The sequence below is a fragment of the Vigna radiata genome, chromosome 5, assembly GCF_000741045.1.
Source record: "Vigna radiata var. radiata cultivar VC1973A chromosome 5, Vradiata_ver6, whole genome shotgun sequence".
In the NCBI taxonomy this organism is placed as follows: Eukaryota; Viridiplantae; Streptophyta; class Magnoliopsida; order Fabales; family Fabaceae; genus Vigna; species Vigna radiata.
This window is the reverse complement of record NC_028355.1, coordinates 23756416-23775800: the sequence shown is the minus strand read 5'-3', so window position 1 is coordinate 23775800 and position 19385 is coordinate 23756416. Positions and strand designations below refer to the sequence as shown.

Here is a 19385-nt window from a genome sequence, read left to right as displayed (position 1 = left end):
TTATTATTAATTATAATTTTGTCATTACATTAATTTTGTATACCTGTCTTGATGGAATAGGTATTAAAAAACATCTATATTTATTTACTATATTGTTACTGCATTTTTTTTATGTTTAATGAATTTTAACAGTATAAAAAGATGCTATAAAAAAAATATATTTTGTACAAGTGTGATAATTTATAACCACCTTAAAATTAAACTATTTTATCCATTATTATTATATCACGGTTGAAAAACAGTGGGAAAGTTTGGGTAAAAAGGTTAATCACTTTCTTCGCACAACGATATCCAAAAAACAAAATATTAAAAGCAGCTTTTGAATGAGCATAGCAATGGGCGCTACGTAAATTCCAGAAAGTGGCCATTTGACAATGACATCTTCTATAGTTTTGTCTTCGGAATAATGGAACGTGTTTCTACCGTTACAATGTTACAATGTTACAATAATAATTATACTATACTTGTAAGTCTTGTTACACTCTTTTATTTTATTTTATTTATTTCTGCCTTTTGCTTTTTCTTCTTTTATATAACAACACAGCATCTCTTCCCTCATATACTTTCTATCAATGGCTATCACTGCACCTTCTCCTTCAATTTTCCTCTTCCTTTCTCTATTTGCCATCACCTTCTCCCTCGCTAGTTAGTTACATCTTTTTCCAACCGTTACTGTTTTTACTGTTGCCTTTTCACCCGCTTTCAACAAAATTAAAATCTTTAATTTCTTTAACTTCTTCTTGCAGACTCTCAATCTTTCATAGGAGTAAACTATGGCCAGCTCGCCGACAACCTCCCGCCGCCGGACTCCACGGCCTCGCTTCTCAAATCCACATCCATCGGAAAAGTCCGCCTCTACGGCGCCGATCCCGCAATCATCAAGGCCCTCGCCAATTCCGGCATCGGAATCGTCATCGGCGCCGCCAACGGCGACATTCCGAGTCTGGCCTCCGATCCCAACGCGGCCACTCAGTGGGTTAACGCCAACGTGTTACCCTACTACCCAGCCAGCAACATCACTCTCATCACCGTCGGCAACGAGATTCTAACCTTGGCCGACCAGAGTCTTGCCTCCCAGCTCGTGCCGGCAATGCGAAATCTCCAGAATGCCCTCAACGCTGCCTCTGTGAAGATCAAGGTCTCCACGGTGCACTCCATGGCCGTGTTGACTCAATCGGATCCGCCGTCGTCCGGGCTGTTCAACCCAGCGCTCCAGAACACGCTGAAGCAGTTGCTGACTGTTCTGAAGGATAACAAATCGCCGTTCACGATTAACCCGTACCCGTTCTTCGCTTACCAGAGCGACCCGAGACCCGAAACGCTGGCGTTTTGCCTCTTCCAACCGAACTCGGGGCGGGTCGACTCCGGCAACGGAAAGCTTTACACGAACATGTTCGATGCCCAGGTGAGTACAGTAGCTCTCACTGTTTTTTCGGTTTTAAATATTTTTTTATTATAAAAAGTTGACGTGGGAGTCAACTAGACAATCATCCTCTGCTTTCTACATTCCATCCACGTGTCCACACTGTTTCTCCATTACACACACTATTTTCAAATCAAATCTTGCTCTTCAATCCACCGAGTAGATCGCTAATCTTGTCTTTCAGCCTTTGCATTTGTAGAAGGTTCAAAATTTAATCATATATTATTATTGATATATTTTATAATTATAATAATTAATAATTAATAGTTAATGTCGATCGCTAAATTAATGTTAATCCTTGCGCTTACTTAAATTAATTTTGTATGGCCTTAGATCTTGGTTCTTGAAGTTAGGGTGACACGGCATTTATCCATGACGTGAAGATTCATATAATAATACGATGACGGTGATTTCTTTCCATTTTTCAAATGGAAAATCGTTTGATTCACAAGATTTCATTTTATAATAATTTCTCGGAACAGTACTAAAATCTTTATTCAAAACCGGATAACCATAACATTCTTATTTTATGATGCAGTATGCTTCATATGTAAGAATAAAGAAAAATTTGACAAGGATTCTGGATTGACCTCACTGCGATGTCATAACCCAAGATAAGAGTGAAGTTGTTCTTATCCATGTATAGTTCAGTAATATTACTGCATACTCTCACTCTGGTTGGAAACAGGCTGGCACACAGTGTGATAACAAACAAGTCCTTCCAGAGCATCAATAATTGGATAAAGAAAATGGGTTACAGTGAGTGAATATGGTAGGTAGGTAAACCCTTGTCTTTTTGAACCTGTGGGAATAAAAAAGGTAGGAAAGATTTCAATGTCGTCGTGCTACCAACAACCTACCACTTGCTCCAATTCAATTGCCCCTTTCATTTTAGCATATGCAATAACTCTGATTTACCCCTCCAGAACTTGGTTGGTGCAGGAATTATGCTGCTAATCGTTTAATGATATCATCTGGTTTATCAAATAGTGGCGTGTGAATGTTGTGCAGGTTGACGCTGTACATTCTGCTTTGACTTCGATGGGGTTCCAGGACGTGGAGATCGTGGTTGCTGAGACTGGATGGCCCTCACGTGGTGACAGTAACGAAGTAGGACCTGGTCTTGAAAATGCAAAGGCCTTTAACGGGAACCTGATTAATCATCTTAGATCATTGGTTGGGACACCTTTGATGCCTGGGAAGTCTGTGGACACTTACATTTTTGCACTCTATGATGAGGATCTCAAACCCGGTCCAGGATCTGAACGCGCGTTTGGGTTGTTCAAAACTGATGGTACCATGGCATACGATGCTGGCTTAGCCAAGTCTAGCCAGCAGGTCAGGAAATTGCTACTTTATAAAAAGACTGATAAGTTTCATAAAAGACTTTCTTATTATAACGTGCAGCCTCTTTTTATTGTGTACACAGGCTCCATCAACTAGTCCAAAAACTCCGGTTACTCCAGCCCCCAACACTTCTGGATGGTGTGTACCCAAAGCTGGAGTTTCTGATAATCAATTGCAAGCCAATATTGACTACGCCTGTAGCCATGGCATAGATTGTGGACCAATTCAACCAGGAGGTGCTTGTTTTGAGCCTAACACAGTAGCATCCCATGCTGCCTTTGCGATGAATCTCTACTACCAAACATCAGGCAAAAATCAATGGAACTGTGACTTCTCCCAATCAGCAACACTAACATCCCAAAATCCAAGTAAGTTCTCAATTAACACCCAATTTTCAATTTTTAACGTTGTACGCTCCATGCCATGAGAAGTTAAAGTGGTGAAGAATACTGTTCTCTGATAGGAATAGAATCATAGAATCGGAAGAAAAAAAATAAATAAAGTTGTCTTAGCTGTCAAACGTGTGATGTTGAAGTTACCAACGGCCCTTTTTGCAAAAGGTTACTTTTATTATAGAAGAAAAAAGACTAATGCTTTTGACATTTTAGGTGGCGTATGTTTGGTGAACTATTGGAAATTGAATTATATAATATACGGCTTTGTTTTGGTTGGTTCCTAATCTACGGCATGGTTATGGTATAATAATAGGTAATACCTATACGGTGTGTGTGGGTTGTCTAACTCGATTTCCTCCTCATGGTAGGTTACAATGGTTGCACATACGTTGGTGGGAGCACCTGAAATCAGAGGCTTTAGCTTTGTGTGAAGAAATAAATTATGCGGATGGATGTGTATTTAGATTAAATTAACGAATAAGAGCGTATGCTTTAATTGTATTTAGGTTATATAGCCTTTCAGTTTTATATAGCTTTAATTTATAGAGGCATTCCCCCATTCTGGTTTCTGCCCTTTGTCCACTTGTTAAAGTGGCAATCAACAATTGTTTCCTTCAATTTTACTTCTCCCATTTTTTCAATGTGATTATCTCATCATCTCTCTTTTATTACTTAATTTTCTCTGTTTGTATTAAATAGTACATGGAGACACTTCTAATACTGCCATGTGTAGTGCAATTGACCTGATAAAATTTATTACATCTGAATAATTTTATCAATACTCTGGGAATCTTTTTGGATAAGTAAGATTTTAGGAAGAAATTCAATCCTACTCTATAAAAGAAATTGAGAATTAACTGCAAATACTTAACTACGGTAATCTAAAGGATTGAGGAATTTAATGTCACGCTGGGGTAGAGTTTAACACGTTGATTGTTATTATCAGTAGTAATAAGTTACTGCTTTAATTTGGAATAAAACTATTTTTTTCCTAAATTTGTTTACTCTCTAATACACTTAAATTATGATTTCAGATAGATGCTACAAATGTGTGTATATTTGCGAGGTCGTTTCTTTCAAAATAACAAACGGTACAGCGTGTGTTATTTATTATGTTTTTGTTTTATTTTTTTATTTTATGCACATCTGACCTTATTTTAACTATTTAAAAATTTATTGATAGAGTATAAATATTTAAAACTCTAATAAAAATCAAAATTCCGTTGTCGTCCAGCGGTTAGGATATCTGGCTTTCACCCAGGAGACCCGGGTTCGATTCCCGGCAACGGAAACATTTTAGGTTTTTTCTATTTTATGCAATCTGATCTTATGTCTTGAAATAGCCAATAACATAATTTTGAAAAGAAATTGCAATTAAGATTTTGATGCTTTGTCTGGTGAACTGTAGGTAGAACCTTTTATGCATATCTTGAGCATGCAGGGATGGAATTAATATTTTTTGTCCAATGGGGTTTCAAAATACGTAATTAAGGATCTGATAGTAAAACCATACACGTTTTGTGCGAAATATACAAATTTAAGTTTGATATAAACATTTGTAATAATTGTTAGCTATATTAGAGGAAAAACACAATTAATATTCTCTTAGTTTCCAAAATATAACTATTGTAAATCAAATTAATAGGAACGAACTTTCAATTTATACCTTAACACATTTTTATGAATATAAGAATGAAAAAACACTTCCTAGAAATCATGATAATAAAACATAAACATGTCTGCGTCATCGTCATAATACAGGAAAGCGTAAAGGTCGATCAGGTGAAGAAACATGTCTCCTGTACTAAACAAATTATGTTCAACAAATCCAATTCTTTAATGACACGAACATTATCCTCAAATATTCATCTTAGAATGACTGCTACGCGGAAAAATGAAGGGTATGAGGCCGGCGGGGATAGAGTTGCAGTATCGTTGCTAGTCTAACAAGAATGCAGTGAGTAAAGGACAAAACAATTACAATTTTGAAATTCTTTACAAACGTCGATCTATATGCCTGCTCAACTCCAATCTCATTAACCAAAAAAGGGTTAAATTGAGTCAATATTTCTTGACTCAATGGACTAGCCGCTTGCGACAATCTCATGAATGGCATCGCTGACAGTTTCATCCTCCGATCTGACAGACAGTTTCATTGCAACATCCTTCGGACCATCAAGTCCAAAAGACAACCGTACAAGCACCTTTACATTCCCTATGAATACACCTGACAACAAGCATGTGTGTGATCTTGAATTGGGAGGAACCTCCTCTGTTCCCTGCACACACTCATCAGAACAATCATTACTTTACAGCATCCATCAAGTACAACAAATAAACTATAAAAACTGTACAATCACATGCTTTTTCACAATCCCTTTAATAATATCAGACACTAATAGTGGTCAGTAGCGAGGGTTTAAGGCAATTAAGGAGAGTTCATAGGTTTGAAATATTTGTGTTGAAGACTACATGCAATCGTTCTAAACCAAACAAGCAAATATACAAGTGGTCTCAAAAGAGTTACCAAAGCAGCAATTCAAATCACGGGCTTACCTCGCAGGGCTGCAAGCCAAGTAGGTTGATAACAGTATTTACAGCTTCAGCCAAACTCTCTCTTGGACCAAGACCGTACTCATCCACTCGCTCAAAATCAGGGCCCAAGCTTTCCCAAGCATTCCTAAAATTAGACACCCCCACTTTCAACACATAATCTGCAGCAACAACCTCCAGATCCTCCAGCTGGTATTCATCTTCAACACCGTCATCTTCAGCCTCGCCAGTGGTAGGGTCAACCTGAAGAAGATCCAGTTTATCTATGGATGAGATTGCTACAAAAATATTATAGGTCATTGAAAAATAAAAAAACGAGCTTCATAAAAGTAATCTAGATATCATATAATAAAAAAACAAATAAGCTTCACAAAAGTAAAGAGAACAATACCTCTTTAACAATAAATTTCAGAACGTTCGAAAATTTTCCAACTGCTGATACTCCCTCTGGCTTCTCAAATGCCACAAAAGTCTGTCCGGGTGAATCATAAGGAAGAGACCTGATAGGCTTGGAGAACACCTCTGAGAATTCTTCTGCTTCAGAAGCATCCACATTCACAATAACCTGTAATAGGAAAAAAAAATTACAGACCTGGGAGTTGGGTTATTTTGTGGAATTTGAAGCATCTAGAATTGTAATTACATCTTCCAATAATTGCTCAGCTATTGTGTTGGTGCAGTTGTACTGGAACACAACATGCCTATCAAAAATGTGTTTAATGACATTAACAGCATATTCTGTCTCAGCTTCAGTGAGCTCCACAGGTGCTGAGGACTGGTAAAAAAATACATACTGCGTTAGATATAGAAAGAACATCACATACAGAATATTAAAGAATCTAAATTTGTTTTCTATTTAGCGCATGTGTCTATCTATATATAGACACATGCTAAATAAATACACGCATTTTAGTATGGCATTAATTTTAATGCAATGCTGTATACAGTAGACAAAAAAATTAAACAGAATTCTGTCAAGAATAAAATGGAAGAACCTTGAAAAGCTTCCCAAAGTTTGCACACTCTGGAATGGTCAAAAGCATCTTCTCATATACATCTACAGTTGATAGGGGACCACTTGGAGGAGCACCCAAACCAGATGGCTTTTTACCAGGGGCTTTCTTTTCTGCAAGTGGCTGGGACCTGACCTCCTTGGGCACAGAGTTAATGTCAAAAGCTTCTTCTGAAGGCTCCTACATTCATATTAAAAACATGAGATCATGCACTCTGTGGTAAGCAAGAAAGATGCTGAGGACTTACATAATTTTTCAAACTATTCTCCAGATTAACAAGTGGGATATCAAATGACCCAAACAGGAAGTCTTTTACATCCTTATCAGTCTCAACAACTGAACCATCACCTCCAAGTGTGTTCAGGTAAAGTGTTGCCCTATCGCGAACCTGCAAAGAAATCGAAATACCAAATATATATTGAAGTGGTTAACAATTTAAAAAGTAAAAAATATCCAGAACTGAACATCAGTATCCGAACACAATGGACTCTTTTTCTTATTCCCGCATATTTGACAGACCTGGATCTCCCTCCCCAAGCAAATCTAAAAAACCTCACCCTTATTACTTTCCCTCCTTTTCTTTATTTTGTGCACTGTTCTAACTAACTAACTGTTGACACAACAAACATGCATTTGTTTGAAAGATTTAAACAACTGAAAATTAAAATTTTAAACTTACAGGTATGAGTAACAAGATGTACAAAATACTTAAACAACTAAAACATCTCAAGCCCCATAATTCACATAAACAGTTAAAACAAGGTTAAGAAACTCACCTCATCATCACTGTCAAAAAGACATCGCCTTAGCAGAACAAATATACGGGGCTAAAAAAATAGTGAGATTCAAGTTAGCACCAAATATCCCCAAAAATAATATAAAACATTTACAGAAAACCATAGCAAACAAAAACAAGTAACACCTTCAACGCATCAACTGCAGCACCAAATTTTGCCAGTGTACTCACGGCACTTGCCCTAACAATGGCATTCTCGAGATGTACTCTATTATAAATGTAACGAATGTATTTGCTTGGGTCTGATGTTTTAGGTCCTTCAATCCCCAGGAAGTGAAGTATCTACAGTGTGCAAGGGGGGCAAAATGGTTACTGACAAAATGCAAAAAACTGTGAATGATGAAGCACAGGATGGAAGTAAAAATACCTGTGTAGACAAATAAGTGAACTCACAATCTTCAATGAACTCACAAAGATGAAGCAACCCAGCTTCCTTAGCATCAGGGATATCACTAATGAGAATCACAATTGAATCCACAATTGCCTTCTTGTAATCAAAACCACCTTCTTCCCTAAGAATATTACTCAGGAAGTTCATCCTGAAAACAAATGCAGAATACTAACCATCAGCAGAGAACGTTCATCTAAGAAATAACTATCTAAGATGTAACATGGTATACAGAGGAGTTGAAAACCATATACAGGGACACATACAGAGATCGATATTTTAAAGGGAACTTCAGGCACAATGATCTTATTGCTTCAACAACAACAATTTTGAACTCATCAGCAATATCAGACATGAAATTTGTAATCTGCTTCATAAGACGATCCACACTAGATTCATTTCCTGTTTTCAAAAGTGTAGTAATAGCAAGGGTAGCAATGCTTCTGTTCTGATCAGAGATTAAACTTTCCATATCAATGTTGCAGTTGGTGACTGCCATTGGATGTGTCATTGCCACCTGTAAAGTTTCAAAGTCACATTAATGATTAAACCCTGTCCAGTTTGACCATCACATATATCATTAGAATATTTAGCAAACAGTGAGAGTATTGATTTTCTATCAACTCCTCCAAGTCATAAAAGGAAAAAGAACACGGGCAGGGAGCTTTCAGACTTGAGTGACATTTCAAATATCCCATTATTCTGCAGCAGCATAAAAATTAGTTCAGTAAAATTTGAGAAATTATTACCTTGTTCAAGGTGCGGACAGCAGCAAATCTCAACACTGGCTTAGAAGAACTTAAAAATAGTTGAAGAACAGTAATTGCTGGAGTTAATTCTCGACTTGTTACACCATTGAGCTCTGTTATTGCTCTAGCAGCTTCAAAAATAACCATCTCCGACTTGTGACGAAGGCAACTCTCAAGATAATCATAGAAGGGGCGTTCCCCTGACGCTGTATTATTGCCTGATTCATAAATAACCTACATAGATGATGGAAGAAAGGATTATGAAAATAAATACCACCCCAGAAACAATGTACATATGGAAGGAAACACACCTGACTAGTGTAACGGATCAAAAGGCACTGTGCTAAAGGTGAGCGAACACTCCCCCTTGTCAAACTGGTAACCAGCTTGCTTACTGCCAATCGATCATTCTGTCGTATCTGCAATGGTTCAAATCACCATGTACCAGTAACTCTCTTTAGAATTTATACTTGTGTTTTGTTTGATAAGAAGAGTCAGCTTCCGAGAAGGCAAGATTAAAATGATACAGAGTAAAAAACTTAGAGGAGGGTGTTAAAGGAATAGGATTTCCTATCATGATCCAGCCTAAACTAGTTCTACAAGATAACTACGTTAGATGTGTAATGAGTCACACGGTGCAAAAATTTACAGCACTATACAATCAATGCAGGGGACATTCAACTTGTTTACCAACGTGAAGTTCAAAGCATCTAAAACTTGGTTTAGTTGAACTAAGATACAATACAGATATCTGAACAGAAACTCGAACTTGAATTTTTTTTATGTACTATAAGAAGCAACACTTCTAATTGATGCTGAAGTTGAAGTTAGAAATATAATTATGAATATGCTAAAAATTCCAGCTGCAGAAGAGAATGTGATATCATAACATGAACCAGGAAACAAAGAAACAAACATTAAAATCTTCAGGTGAAATTCAAGAAGTCTTGCTTTCTCTATGTATAATTAAATTCATCACCCACATAAGCTCATATAAGTTAAGCTCACAAAGAAATGTACTTAATTGGTGGATGTTGTAAGAGGAAAGAATGAAGATAAGTTCATTCATGACATTTAGCTGTGATAAGCCATGAAGAGCAGTGATGATTCAAGAAAGTGCACTGGCATTAGAAAGATACAGGCCCATCAGAAAAACCTTGACACACTAAATGACCCTAGAATGATGACAGTTTTGAGGTGCTTCAACACCTACAAAACCAGTGCATAACCAAACTTATCTGGAAGCATACCTGATGTAACAAAGCCAGAGCATGAAATTGTACAAGGGCTGCCCTTGATTGAACAGCTTCCTGAACCTCATTGCTCCATCTTTTTACAATTTCAGGATTTGTCTGTAAAACGGGGCACAAAATAAGTGAGCGGCATACAATTTTTCACATTTAAAAAGTTGCAAATATATATATATATATATATATATATATATATATATATATATATATATATACACACACACACACACACACACACACACACACGATTATTACCTGGAGCAGATGAAAGCCACTAATTAAAGCAGCACTAGCAACAACTGGATTTTTATCTACAATAGCTTGTTTTAAATACCGCTCAATTTGGGAAAGGAGCGTTCCATCAGTGATTCGACAAAGCACTCGAATAGCATTGGCCTTATACATGTCAATTTTGCTATTCATATCTTTCATTAGAGAGCTTGTGACGATGATAACCTGTTTTAAAATGAAGGACATACAACAATCAAAATCTAAGCTAGTAGCACGGATCACAGACGACACAAATAAATCTAAAATAAAAGAAAAAGTTGCATGAGAACATGTAACCTCGTCTGCAGATGGAGATATCTCCTTTATCATCAAATAGACCATTCTCCTTAATCCCATATCTTTAGACTGGAAAAGCTTAGTAACAGCAAAGAAAACTTCTGTTGCCTCAACCTAGCAAAAATAAAATTTCTCAGGAAAGGATTAACAGCGGTCTCTAACATAATTCCATAGATAATGGCAATGGATATCATTCTAGACCTTTGTAAATGTCTCTCCCTGATTCAGCAGGTATAGGAGTTTTGTAATAACCTGTAAATAAGATAACAAAACAAGCAGACTGAGAATTCAACCACTGAATCATTTACAGAAAGGAGATGACAATACACGCATCCTTTAGTTCACGACACAAACCTGTGAACATCTCCTAGCATCTAGTTGAGGGTCATTAAAAACTCTAGCCTCCTGAAGAACAGACCCCTTTTCAATTCCCATAAAGGGGGAATACTCGGCTGCTCAACAACCAAAATCACATCACAATTAGTAACATTAACAATTTATTATGAGTAGGATTCGTGACGGTGCACACCCTGACTTGGTACCCAAAAAGGGAACGGAAAAAATGTAACAAAGAGCTAAAAATCTGCCACTATCACCTAATCCACGGAAACTTATTCCACTATCTGCATTGTAAATTATCTGTCAAGATCAATTCGAGTTTGTACAAACGATAAGGAATCGAAACCAGATCAAACTAGAGAGCATTAGGAAAGTCAAAGAGGAACAACATAAGATTCAACATAAGGATGTAGAGAATTGAGATATCTAAGTACGAGGAACTTGAAAATTGAAATATCTAACTAGGCGAACCCTACTCTAGTATTCGGAAATGGAAATGAAACACGGATCTGGAAGCAAAAGGGATTGATCCAACAGTAGCAATGAGAGAACGGAAAACGCTAAGGGCAAATGAGAGAGAAAACGGATCGAATTAGGAGAAGAGAAGAGAACCTTCGTCGTCGCGGTCATCGTCCTTCTTCACGAGCGGCTGAGCCATCACCAATCACCGGTGAATCTGTGAGATCTCTGTTCTGCGAATGCACCACTCGAGTTTGTGAATGAATGAACGGACGTATCAGTGGTGAATGCTGAGGAGAAGAAGGAAAATGTCGTGTTAAAAAGCACCAGTTCTTTTGTACTCTGCGATGCAGATCGACTTCAGCTTCCAATTAAAATTTAATCACATTTGCCTAAATATTTTACTCTTTTAATATAATCATCATTCACAATGTTGTGTAAATATTTTTTACACTCTTTTCACTTCGTATTATTTCTTATTTAAACAGGTTTTTTTTTTTCTAAACGATCTTATTCATTGAAAATTTATAATATTATGTTTTAAATTGTTTACGTTAAACCATATGAAATTTCCTTTTCAATTTATAATATTCTTCCATTACAACCCACACAACATTTTTTCTTAATCAGCAAAAAAAAAGACAGCTTTGTTTTTATTGTCTGCTTTCCCTAATTATTTTACTTTAATACTTTTATTAATTATTGGAAAATGATATTTTGACACCAATTTTTTGACACCATTTTGACACCGCACACGTGTCAAAATGTGATTGGACGATTTAAAATTAAAAAAAAAAAAATTGGTTTTTTTCTTCCAAATATACCATTGTCTCAATTTTTTTAATTTGAAATCGTCCAACCACGTTTTAACACGTGTACAGTATCAAAATAGTGTCAAAAATTGGTGTCAAAATATCATTTTCCTTAATTATTATTTCCCTCGTTCATCCTATATGTATATATACACACACATTATTTCTAATAATGTAAAATTAAATAAGTTGAAATTAAATTTTTGATACATTAAAATAAACATGTTGCGTCACATGTACTAATGATGAATATAAAAAACATACAGATATAATATTTATTATTTTTTATAAATTCAAATGACTTTTAAGTTCGAACAGAAATATTAAAATTAAAATAATGTACATTTAACACGATGTAAATCACATTTTGCGGGTTTTAAATGCTTATAAAATAATATGTTTGGATAAAAATATTACATAACTCATGAATGCATAGTTTTAATTTAATTTTAAAATTTAAGAGAGGTTAGTTTTCATTTCATTTTAAAATTTGAGAGAGGTTGAATTGTTTTAATTAATTTAAATTATTATTTTTATTAAATAAATTAAAATTTTAAAATAACTAATCGCAAACGATATGGTGTATTTAGGGTTAAAAAATCTAAATAGGGTTTAATTAGAAACAAACAAAATGTAAGAAGGTGCTTTCTTAAGAAAGGATTGATCTTGCTCAATCCTAAGTTAGTTTTAATGTAGAGTAAATAATTAATTCATTACAAAAAATATTAATATATTACTTTACGCGTACTAAAAAAATTATAATTTTACTAAAATTTTAATCTCGTTGATAATTAACGTAATCGAAAACATGTATAATATTTTACAATTATCACCTGTTTGGTGCTTAATACATTTATGAATTTTAGATTAAACCTAATAAAAAAATGCCATAAGAAATTTTTAAGACCTAAATACATATGTGTATTCTTAAAATGTAGTCATTTTTATATAATTTTTTTTTTAAATCTAAACTTTAGTCAAGGAATTTTATTATAGTTATTTGTATACCTTTTTTTGTTTGTGTTTCTATAATATGTAAATAATTTACTTTTGGTTTATTGAATACATTGTTAAAATTTAACCAGTTTAAAGTGAATAAAATATTTCAAGGATTGAAACAATAAACATTTTACGGAAAATAATAAAACAATAAAGATCTAAATAAAAAAATAACAAAACGAAAAAAAAATAAAACAATTTTCCAAAACTACAAGAATAATTATATTTAAAAAAAAAAATTATTAAGTCAATTTCTAATTTAATTTCTTTCAGTTCTGATAAGAAATCTTCTTCCCTGGTTTTACATCCTCTTTACATTGACACTAGGATGTTTTACAATCACTTTTAGGAAAGGAAAATGTTTTTTAATTAAACAATAAATATAAAGTGTGTGTAAAAATTTATATGTGAGATAGAAAAATATTCCCAAATATGTCTTTGGTTAGGGATATTAGAGTAATGATTTGATGATATATTTTTAATACATAATATAAAAATAAAATGGTGATAAAAGAAATAATTTTTTATATTTTTCTCGGAACGTTATCCATCCCAGAATTTTTTTGGGCTAAGCACGTTTAACCATGAAGTTCTTATGGGTTAAGCTTCCGAAAAGTAAATGCATTTTGGTGATAACCAAATCAATTTTTTAAGTTATCCTTCAACTGTATAGTCCCATACCTATACAGTCTCCAGATTCCTCTCATCCCGGTGTATGTTCGATTCGTCCATGTGTCCCTTTCACTGGAAGTTTGCCAGGAACCACTCCTTGTCTGTGCCCCTACACCATACCTCTTGCACCGGCAATTACTCCCCGCCCTTGTCAGTGCCCGCATGTCACACAAATAATTATAAAAGATTTATTTGTGTCAAAAAAATATGTTATATTTAAAGACACATGAAAAGACATATTTGGTCCTCCAATTATTTCATCTAATTTATATTATAATATAAATCCGAAAAGATGTACAAAGGAGCTTCACTAATTAATGTTACAACACATGTTCTACATTACATACATTCCCTTCACTGTCCAATGTTTACAACCTATCAGTGTATCCTACTCGATCAATTACTCACTAAAAAACTCATGAATTGAAGAAAGTTGTCTTCCATTTCTTTAACTTGGATCCTTCTTATGCCAAATGAGAACATCATTAAAAACTTGTGGCAAGATCAGAGGTTATGATGAAATCACAAATGGCATGCATGAATTAAGGAGTGTGCATTCGGGCTCCTACCCTCCTGCCGGCATTGCCATATTCAGCAGATGATTGTTCACTGCCACTCTCTTCTAATGCTAGTTTCCTGAACTTCATCATGTCAACTTTATACTCCCCGCTTTCGCCGCCGAACCCAGGTTTCACTCCCTCGTAACCAAGCACTTCTACTGACACATCACCCTCCAGCACTCTCACAATCTAATTCATTCATTCATTCATCCATCATAACTTAACTTAAAAAGAGAACATCAAACTAAAATAAATAATAAACCATGATTTCTATTACCTGACTCATTTTCGGTCGCTTCTTCGCCGAGTACCTTACGCTAAATGCAGCACAAGCCACCATACAAGACATTTGGCGCTCGTCATAATTACCCTCTAAACGTGGATCCACAAGCCCTTCAAAACTTCCATCCTCCATTGCCTTTGTACAGAGTGGTCTAGCCTGTTCATGCACATAGATAGATATGGAACAAGTAGAGATTGTTATATTATATATATATCCTCTTTTCATTGTATTATATGTTTCACTGTGACACCTGATGAATAATAATAAGTATGGGAAACATTCACACAAACTCACAAACTGAAAGGTTCAAATTAATTAGATATCTAGAGTTATTGAAAGTATGTGGGAATTAATGAAAAAATATACTTACCCAGTCGGCCAAACTATCTTCAAATTCCCCAGTGTTGTCCACAGGTTCCCGACCTGTTATGAGCTCCAAAAGCATAATACCGAACGAGAACACATCAGATTTGTCAGTTAGCTTACCGGTTGATGCATACTCTGGAGCCAAATACCTGAAATTTTAGGCAAATTAATTCACTTTCATTGCTTGAAACTTGAAAAAACGTATCATACATAGGTCGATTTACAGTTTAGTTTCTTACCCGAATGTTCCCATTACACGAGTGGAAACGTGAGTGTTAGTGTCTTCTTGACTAATCTTTGCCAACCCAAAATCCGCCACCTGAATGGATAGATCCAATTCTTAATTAAGTAATCCGAGAAGAAACGCTTAGACAGAGAAATTCGATCGATGTACTTACTTTGGCTTCGAAGTTGTTCTCAAGTAGAATGTTTGCACCCTTTACGTCTCGGTGAATGATACGAGGGTGACCTGGTTAATGTTAGAGGTCATGTTAACGTTGGCCTCATCGTTAATCATTAAAAGAATAGGCAGATAACTTACAATCCTCGTGTAAATAAGCAAGTCCTTTAGCCGATCCGATCGCAATTTTGAGCCTGGTATTCCAATCCATCACAGGTTGACCCTTTCCTGAAAAAAAAGTTGACAGATTTTCATCATAGAGATGCAATAAAAGGTGTAAAGAAAAGTATTCATCGAACCCATTAGTTGAATTTTATAAAATTGGTGCAGTTAGGGCTAAGATGAAATTGAAGAAATGTTAGAAAGAAAGAGAGAACGCACGATGAAGGTGGTATTCGAGGGTGTTGTTAGGCACAAACTCATAAACGAGGAGCCTGTCTGCTTGTGAGATGCAATAGCCGACGAGTGAGACAAGATGGCGATGGTGGACGCGGCTGATGATGTCAACCTCAGCTTGGAATTCTCTGTCTCCTTGGCCATTAGTGGATTTGAGGCTCTTCACTGCAATTTCCTTGCCATTGGGTAGAACACCTTTGTGGACGAATCCGAAGCCACCCTGGCCCAGCAGGTTGTGTTGGCTAAAGCCAGCAGTGGCAGCCGAGAGCTCCTCGAAAGTGAAGGAGCTTTGGTTGAATCCGAGGGCCACCGTGGGGTGCGGAGGTGGCAAAACAGGACCATGGGGCCCAGAGTAACTGGCAGAGCTCATTTCAGAACTAACACCCTGGGTTGCTGACCAACCTCCAACTGGAACAGGATGTGGAGGAATATGCATAACGTGCTCAACCTTATTGTTGTTGTACCCATACTCGCTTTTCTGAAACCCATCTGCATGTACCATTATTCGTCAACCATCTTATAATTGTTTGAAGAACAAAGCAGTTCACAAATTCTAAATGGAAACTTCCTATTAGATGTAGAAGCTCTAAGGTAGATATCAATGAACACTATTTTCAAAATTCCAAGTAAAAACAACTAGCTGGATCTCTCTCTTATTCTTTAAAAATTAATTTTATTCAAATTTCACAGTAACAAATAAGAATAAGGAAAAAAATTCATTAATGCAAAAATATGTTTTTTCATTTCCCTAATTCGTTCTCTCTACATTATTTTAAAAAGATGTGTGTGTATGGTCACCCTAAAAATAAATAAGAATTGATATTATGACGTGATATATGATTTCTAAGAACTTTGGAGTGATAATAAAAGAGTGCTCAAATCCAAGTTCATCACATGCATTTGCCTTTAATATAAAAAATAAAATAAAAATACCATCAGGTTGATTATGGTAGTAATCAATGGGTGACTGTGACTGAGATTTCTTTTTTCTTTTTATACACACAAAGATGACCATGAGAAGGAGAAGGAGCAAAATCACAGCTGCTGCTGCGATTACTATTATAATTGGCGTGCTCAATGATTGGCTTCCACTGTCTCCATACGAGCTCGAAGATGATGACTTGGGTGGAGACAACCGGTGTTTTGAAGGTGGAGGAGGAGAAAAGTGATGGCCAGAATGTGGGGGCGGCGGTGACCCGCGGTTATCAGGAGGAGGCGGTGGTGGTGGTGGTGGTGGCGGTGGAGGGGGAGGAGATGAATTGTCCTGTGAATCGGGTGGTGGTGGGGAATCGGAATTGGAATCAGAAGCCATTTGGAAGGATGACTTCTTGTCCAACGGAAGGGAAGGTTAAAGAGAGGGAGAAACCTGGCCCTCTCCCTCACGTAAGGATTCTGCAACTTGCGAAACCTGCCACGGTAAACAAATTGTATAAACATATATCCTTGTGCATGTTTTGATTTTGAAGGCGGGAATATATGAAGGTGCATTCTGATATTTTTTGCATGCATGCATGCAAGAGGGGGTACGTACGTAAGAAAAGAGAATGCTACCTTAGAGCAAAGGAAAAGGGGGTTATCCACAGAAAAGAGAGAAGCACAGAGAATAATTATTATGCATTGTAATATGGAACCAACAAATGTCACCTACAATGCAGCGTGATTCATTTTTCACTGCAACGTTTCTTCCTATCTTTAACCTAACTAGATAATCCAGCCATGCATGCTTTCAGTTTTTTTTATCTACTTTTAGCGTTAATAGTTAAACCAAAACTTACGACAATCTTCGATAAATCGCTCATATTCCTCTTTCTGGATTCTGTTGGTCGCAACCAATTCAAAATGTGCATCTTATTGCTTTGTTACAAAAGATTCAAAATCGATCGTGTTGAAGTTGAATGCGACTGTCTGTCCCGATGACTACGTGTTGGCCAAAGTTCTTTTTTTTTTTTTTTCATGGAGCGTGATGAACTAATATTTATGTCAAATTAATTATACAAAATAAATCATTTAAATATAAACATAATCCTGATTTAGACTCGGATCGTAAAAAATATATTTCAAATATTATATACGATTACTTAATAAATGTCTATATTTTGCGTGAAAAAATATAGACATCTATCTATCTGAATTATCCTATTTTTGGCATCCACGTGCTTCTCTTTCATAATAAGAACAAGAGTATTCCATACACCAATTTACTTTTAATGAATTTGAATATGTTTATGAACTCTTAATTTTTCAGGGGAAGTCCATTTGCTTAATTCCTTTGAAACTTGCATCAATCATCACCACAATCAACATAGGCATCATTTGAACAAAGTGTAATATACATTGAGCTTTTCTTCATGAAGTTCTAATGTTTCATGGAGCAAGAGAGTCTCCTGATCAGTCCACTTTCTTCCACTAATCCCTGGTACTTCTGATGGCTCCGTGAGTAAAAAATCCAAGGAAGACATGCCAGAGCCAATTGTTCCATTACTGAAGCAATTGGTACATAGATAAAAATCTGCCCGTCAGACACATCATACAACTGAGTAGGAAATTAATAATCACCACCCTTGTCTTCCAACAAAACACAATCAGTAACTAAATGTTTAAACAGTTGATCATCTTGTTGCTAACTAAATGACAGACAGCAAAATCAATCAACACACTGACAAAACAGCCACAGAACCTCTTATAAATCAACCAATACAATGACCATCAGCATAAAATACCATCTCTTATGCTGTGTTCACTTCCGCTGATTCTACTGTTCACAATAACTGGCGAGCGATGAATTGCGCGTAATAATGTGTTCGCTTGAATTGAATTGTGAGGATTGAATTGAAGTGAAAAGCGAGATTGGTGCACTGTTCAATCACCCGCATATATGAAGAGATTTGAGGGATGAAACTGGCTTTGTCTAAAATGCCCCTGTTGTTAAAAATAATTCCCACCTGAGAATTTACGTAAATAAAATATTGGAAGACCTGCACTGCATATCTAAAACACACAATGTTCACGTCATTGTGAGGAGCTACGACCTTTGTGATAAAGCAGATATTCCTGTGATGTTTGCAGAATTAGTGGTAGATGAAGAAGTTAAGTTGCTGGAAGATGAAGAAAGGAGGTGTGATGAAGAGAAGCAGTGTTTGAGCTGGAGAAGAAGATGAACAGCCAAGCGTATTCGGTTACAACAGTGGTTGTATCCGTTACAACGCCATGAAGAAGAACAAGGCAACTGTGTATTCGGTTACACTGAAGATGTATCCGATTCCAGGTGTAGGAGAATACTTGATGTATTCGGTTCCAGTTTTGGTGATTATTTGATACGCGTATGTGTAGGTGTGAGAGCACAGGTTGCTACTATGAAGGAAAGGGGAACCGGAGCAACTCAGAAAGTGGAAGCGCCTGTTGCAGTGGTGACCAGAGCTTCTAAAGACATTTTATGATTAGTTTTTAAAAATTATTTTTAATTTCCTTGTACAAAATACAAAATATAAGCGCTATGACATGTATTCATACCTTTAAAAAAATGTAAAATAATTCCAATTGCTTTAAGTATTATAAAATAAATTTTTAAAATATATTTCAAAGTGTCTTTCCTATTAATTGAGTATATATCGCATACTA

General features: G+C 35.9%; 3 protein-coding genes and 1 non-coding gene across 4 annotated transcripts; 2 read left to right on the top strand and 2 right to left on the bottom strand.

The window, feature by feature from the left end:
- Window positions 1–517: 517 nt before the first annotated feature.
- Window positions 518–3827, top strand: LOC106762620 (glucan endo-1,3-beta-glucosidase 7). Its single transcript, XM_014646623.2, has 5 exons — window positions 518–645; window positions 747–1405; window positions 2435–2761; window positions 2853–3138; window positions 3534–3827. The coding sequence occupies exons 1-5, from the start codon at window positions 573–575 to the stop codon at window positions 3569–3571; spliced, it is 1383 nt and encodes a 460-aa protein (XP_014502109.1). The 5' UTR covers window positions 518–572; the 3' UTR covers window positions 3572–3827.
- Window positions 3828–4384: 557 nt separating this feature from the next.
- Window positions 4385–4456, top strand: TRNAE-UUC. The gene has a single exon. It is a non-coding gene; the product is annotated as a tRNA-Glu (tRNA).
- A 413-nt stretch (window positions 4457–4869) lies between these two features.
- On the bottom strand, window positions 4870–11641 carry LOC106762179 (coatomer subunit gamma). Its single transcript, XM_014645933.2, has 18 exons — window positions 11433–11641; window positions 10836–10933; window positions 10683–10733; window positions 10482–10595; window positions 10170–10370; window positions 9915–10016; window positions 8976–9083; window positions 8665–8898; window positions 8182–8432; window positions 7895–8066; window positions 7654–7809; window positions 7508–7558; window positions 6979–7119; window positions 6714–6911; window positions 6362–6493; window positions 6110–6283; window positions 5722–5961; window positions 4870–5444 (listed from the first exon to the last, which is right to left on the bottom strand). Exons 1-18 carry the CDS (start codon window positions 11476–11478, stop codon window positions 5250–5252), a joined length of 2664 nt encoding a protein of 887 aa, XP_014501419.1. The 5' UTR covers window positions 11479–11641; the 3' UTR covers window positions 4870–5249.
- A 2497-nt stretch (window positions 11642–14138) lies between these two features.
- Window positions 14139–16269, bottom strand: LOC106760493 (putative proline-rich receptor-like protein kinase PERK6). Its single transcript, XM_014643922.2, has 7 exons — window positions 15753–16269; window positions 15513–15599; window positions 15370–15440; window positions 15211–15290; window positions 14976–15120; window positions 14600–14761; window positions 14139–14511 (listed from the first exon to the last, which is right to left on the bottom strand). The coding sequence occupies exons 1-7, from the start codon at window positions 16267–16269 to the stop codon at window positions 14305–14307; spliced, it is 1269 nt and encodes a 422-aa protein (XP_014499408.1). The 3' UTR covers window positions 14139–14304.
- Window positions 16270–19385: the final 3116 nt, after the last annotated feature.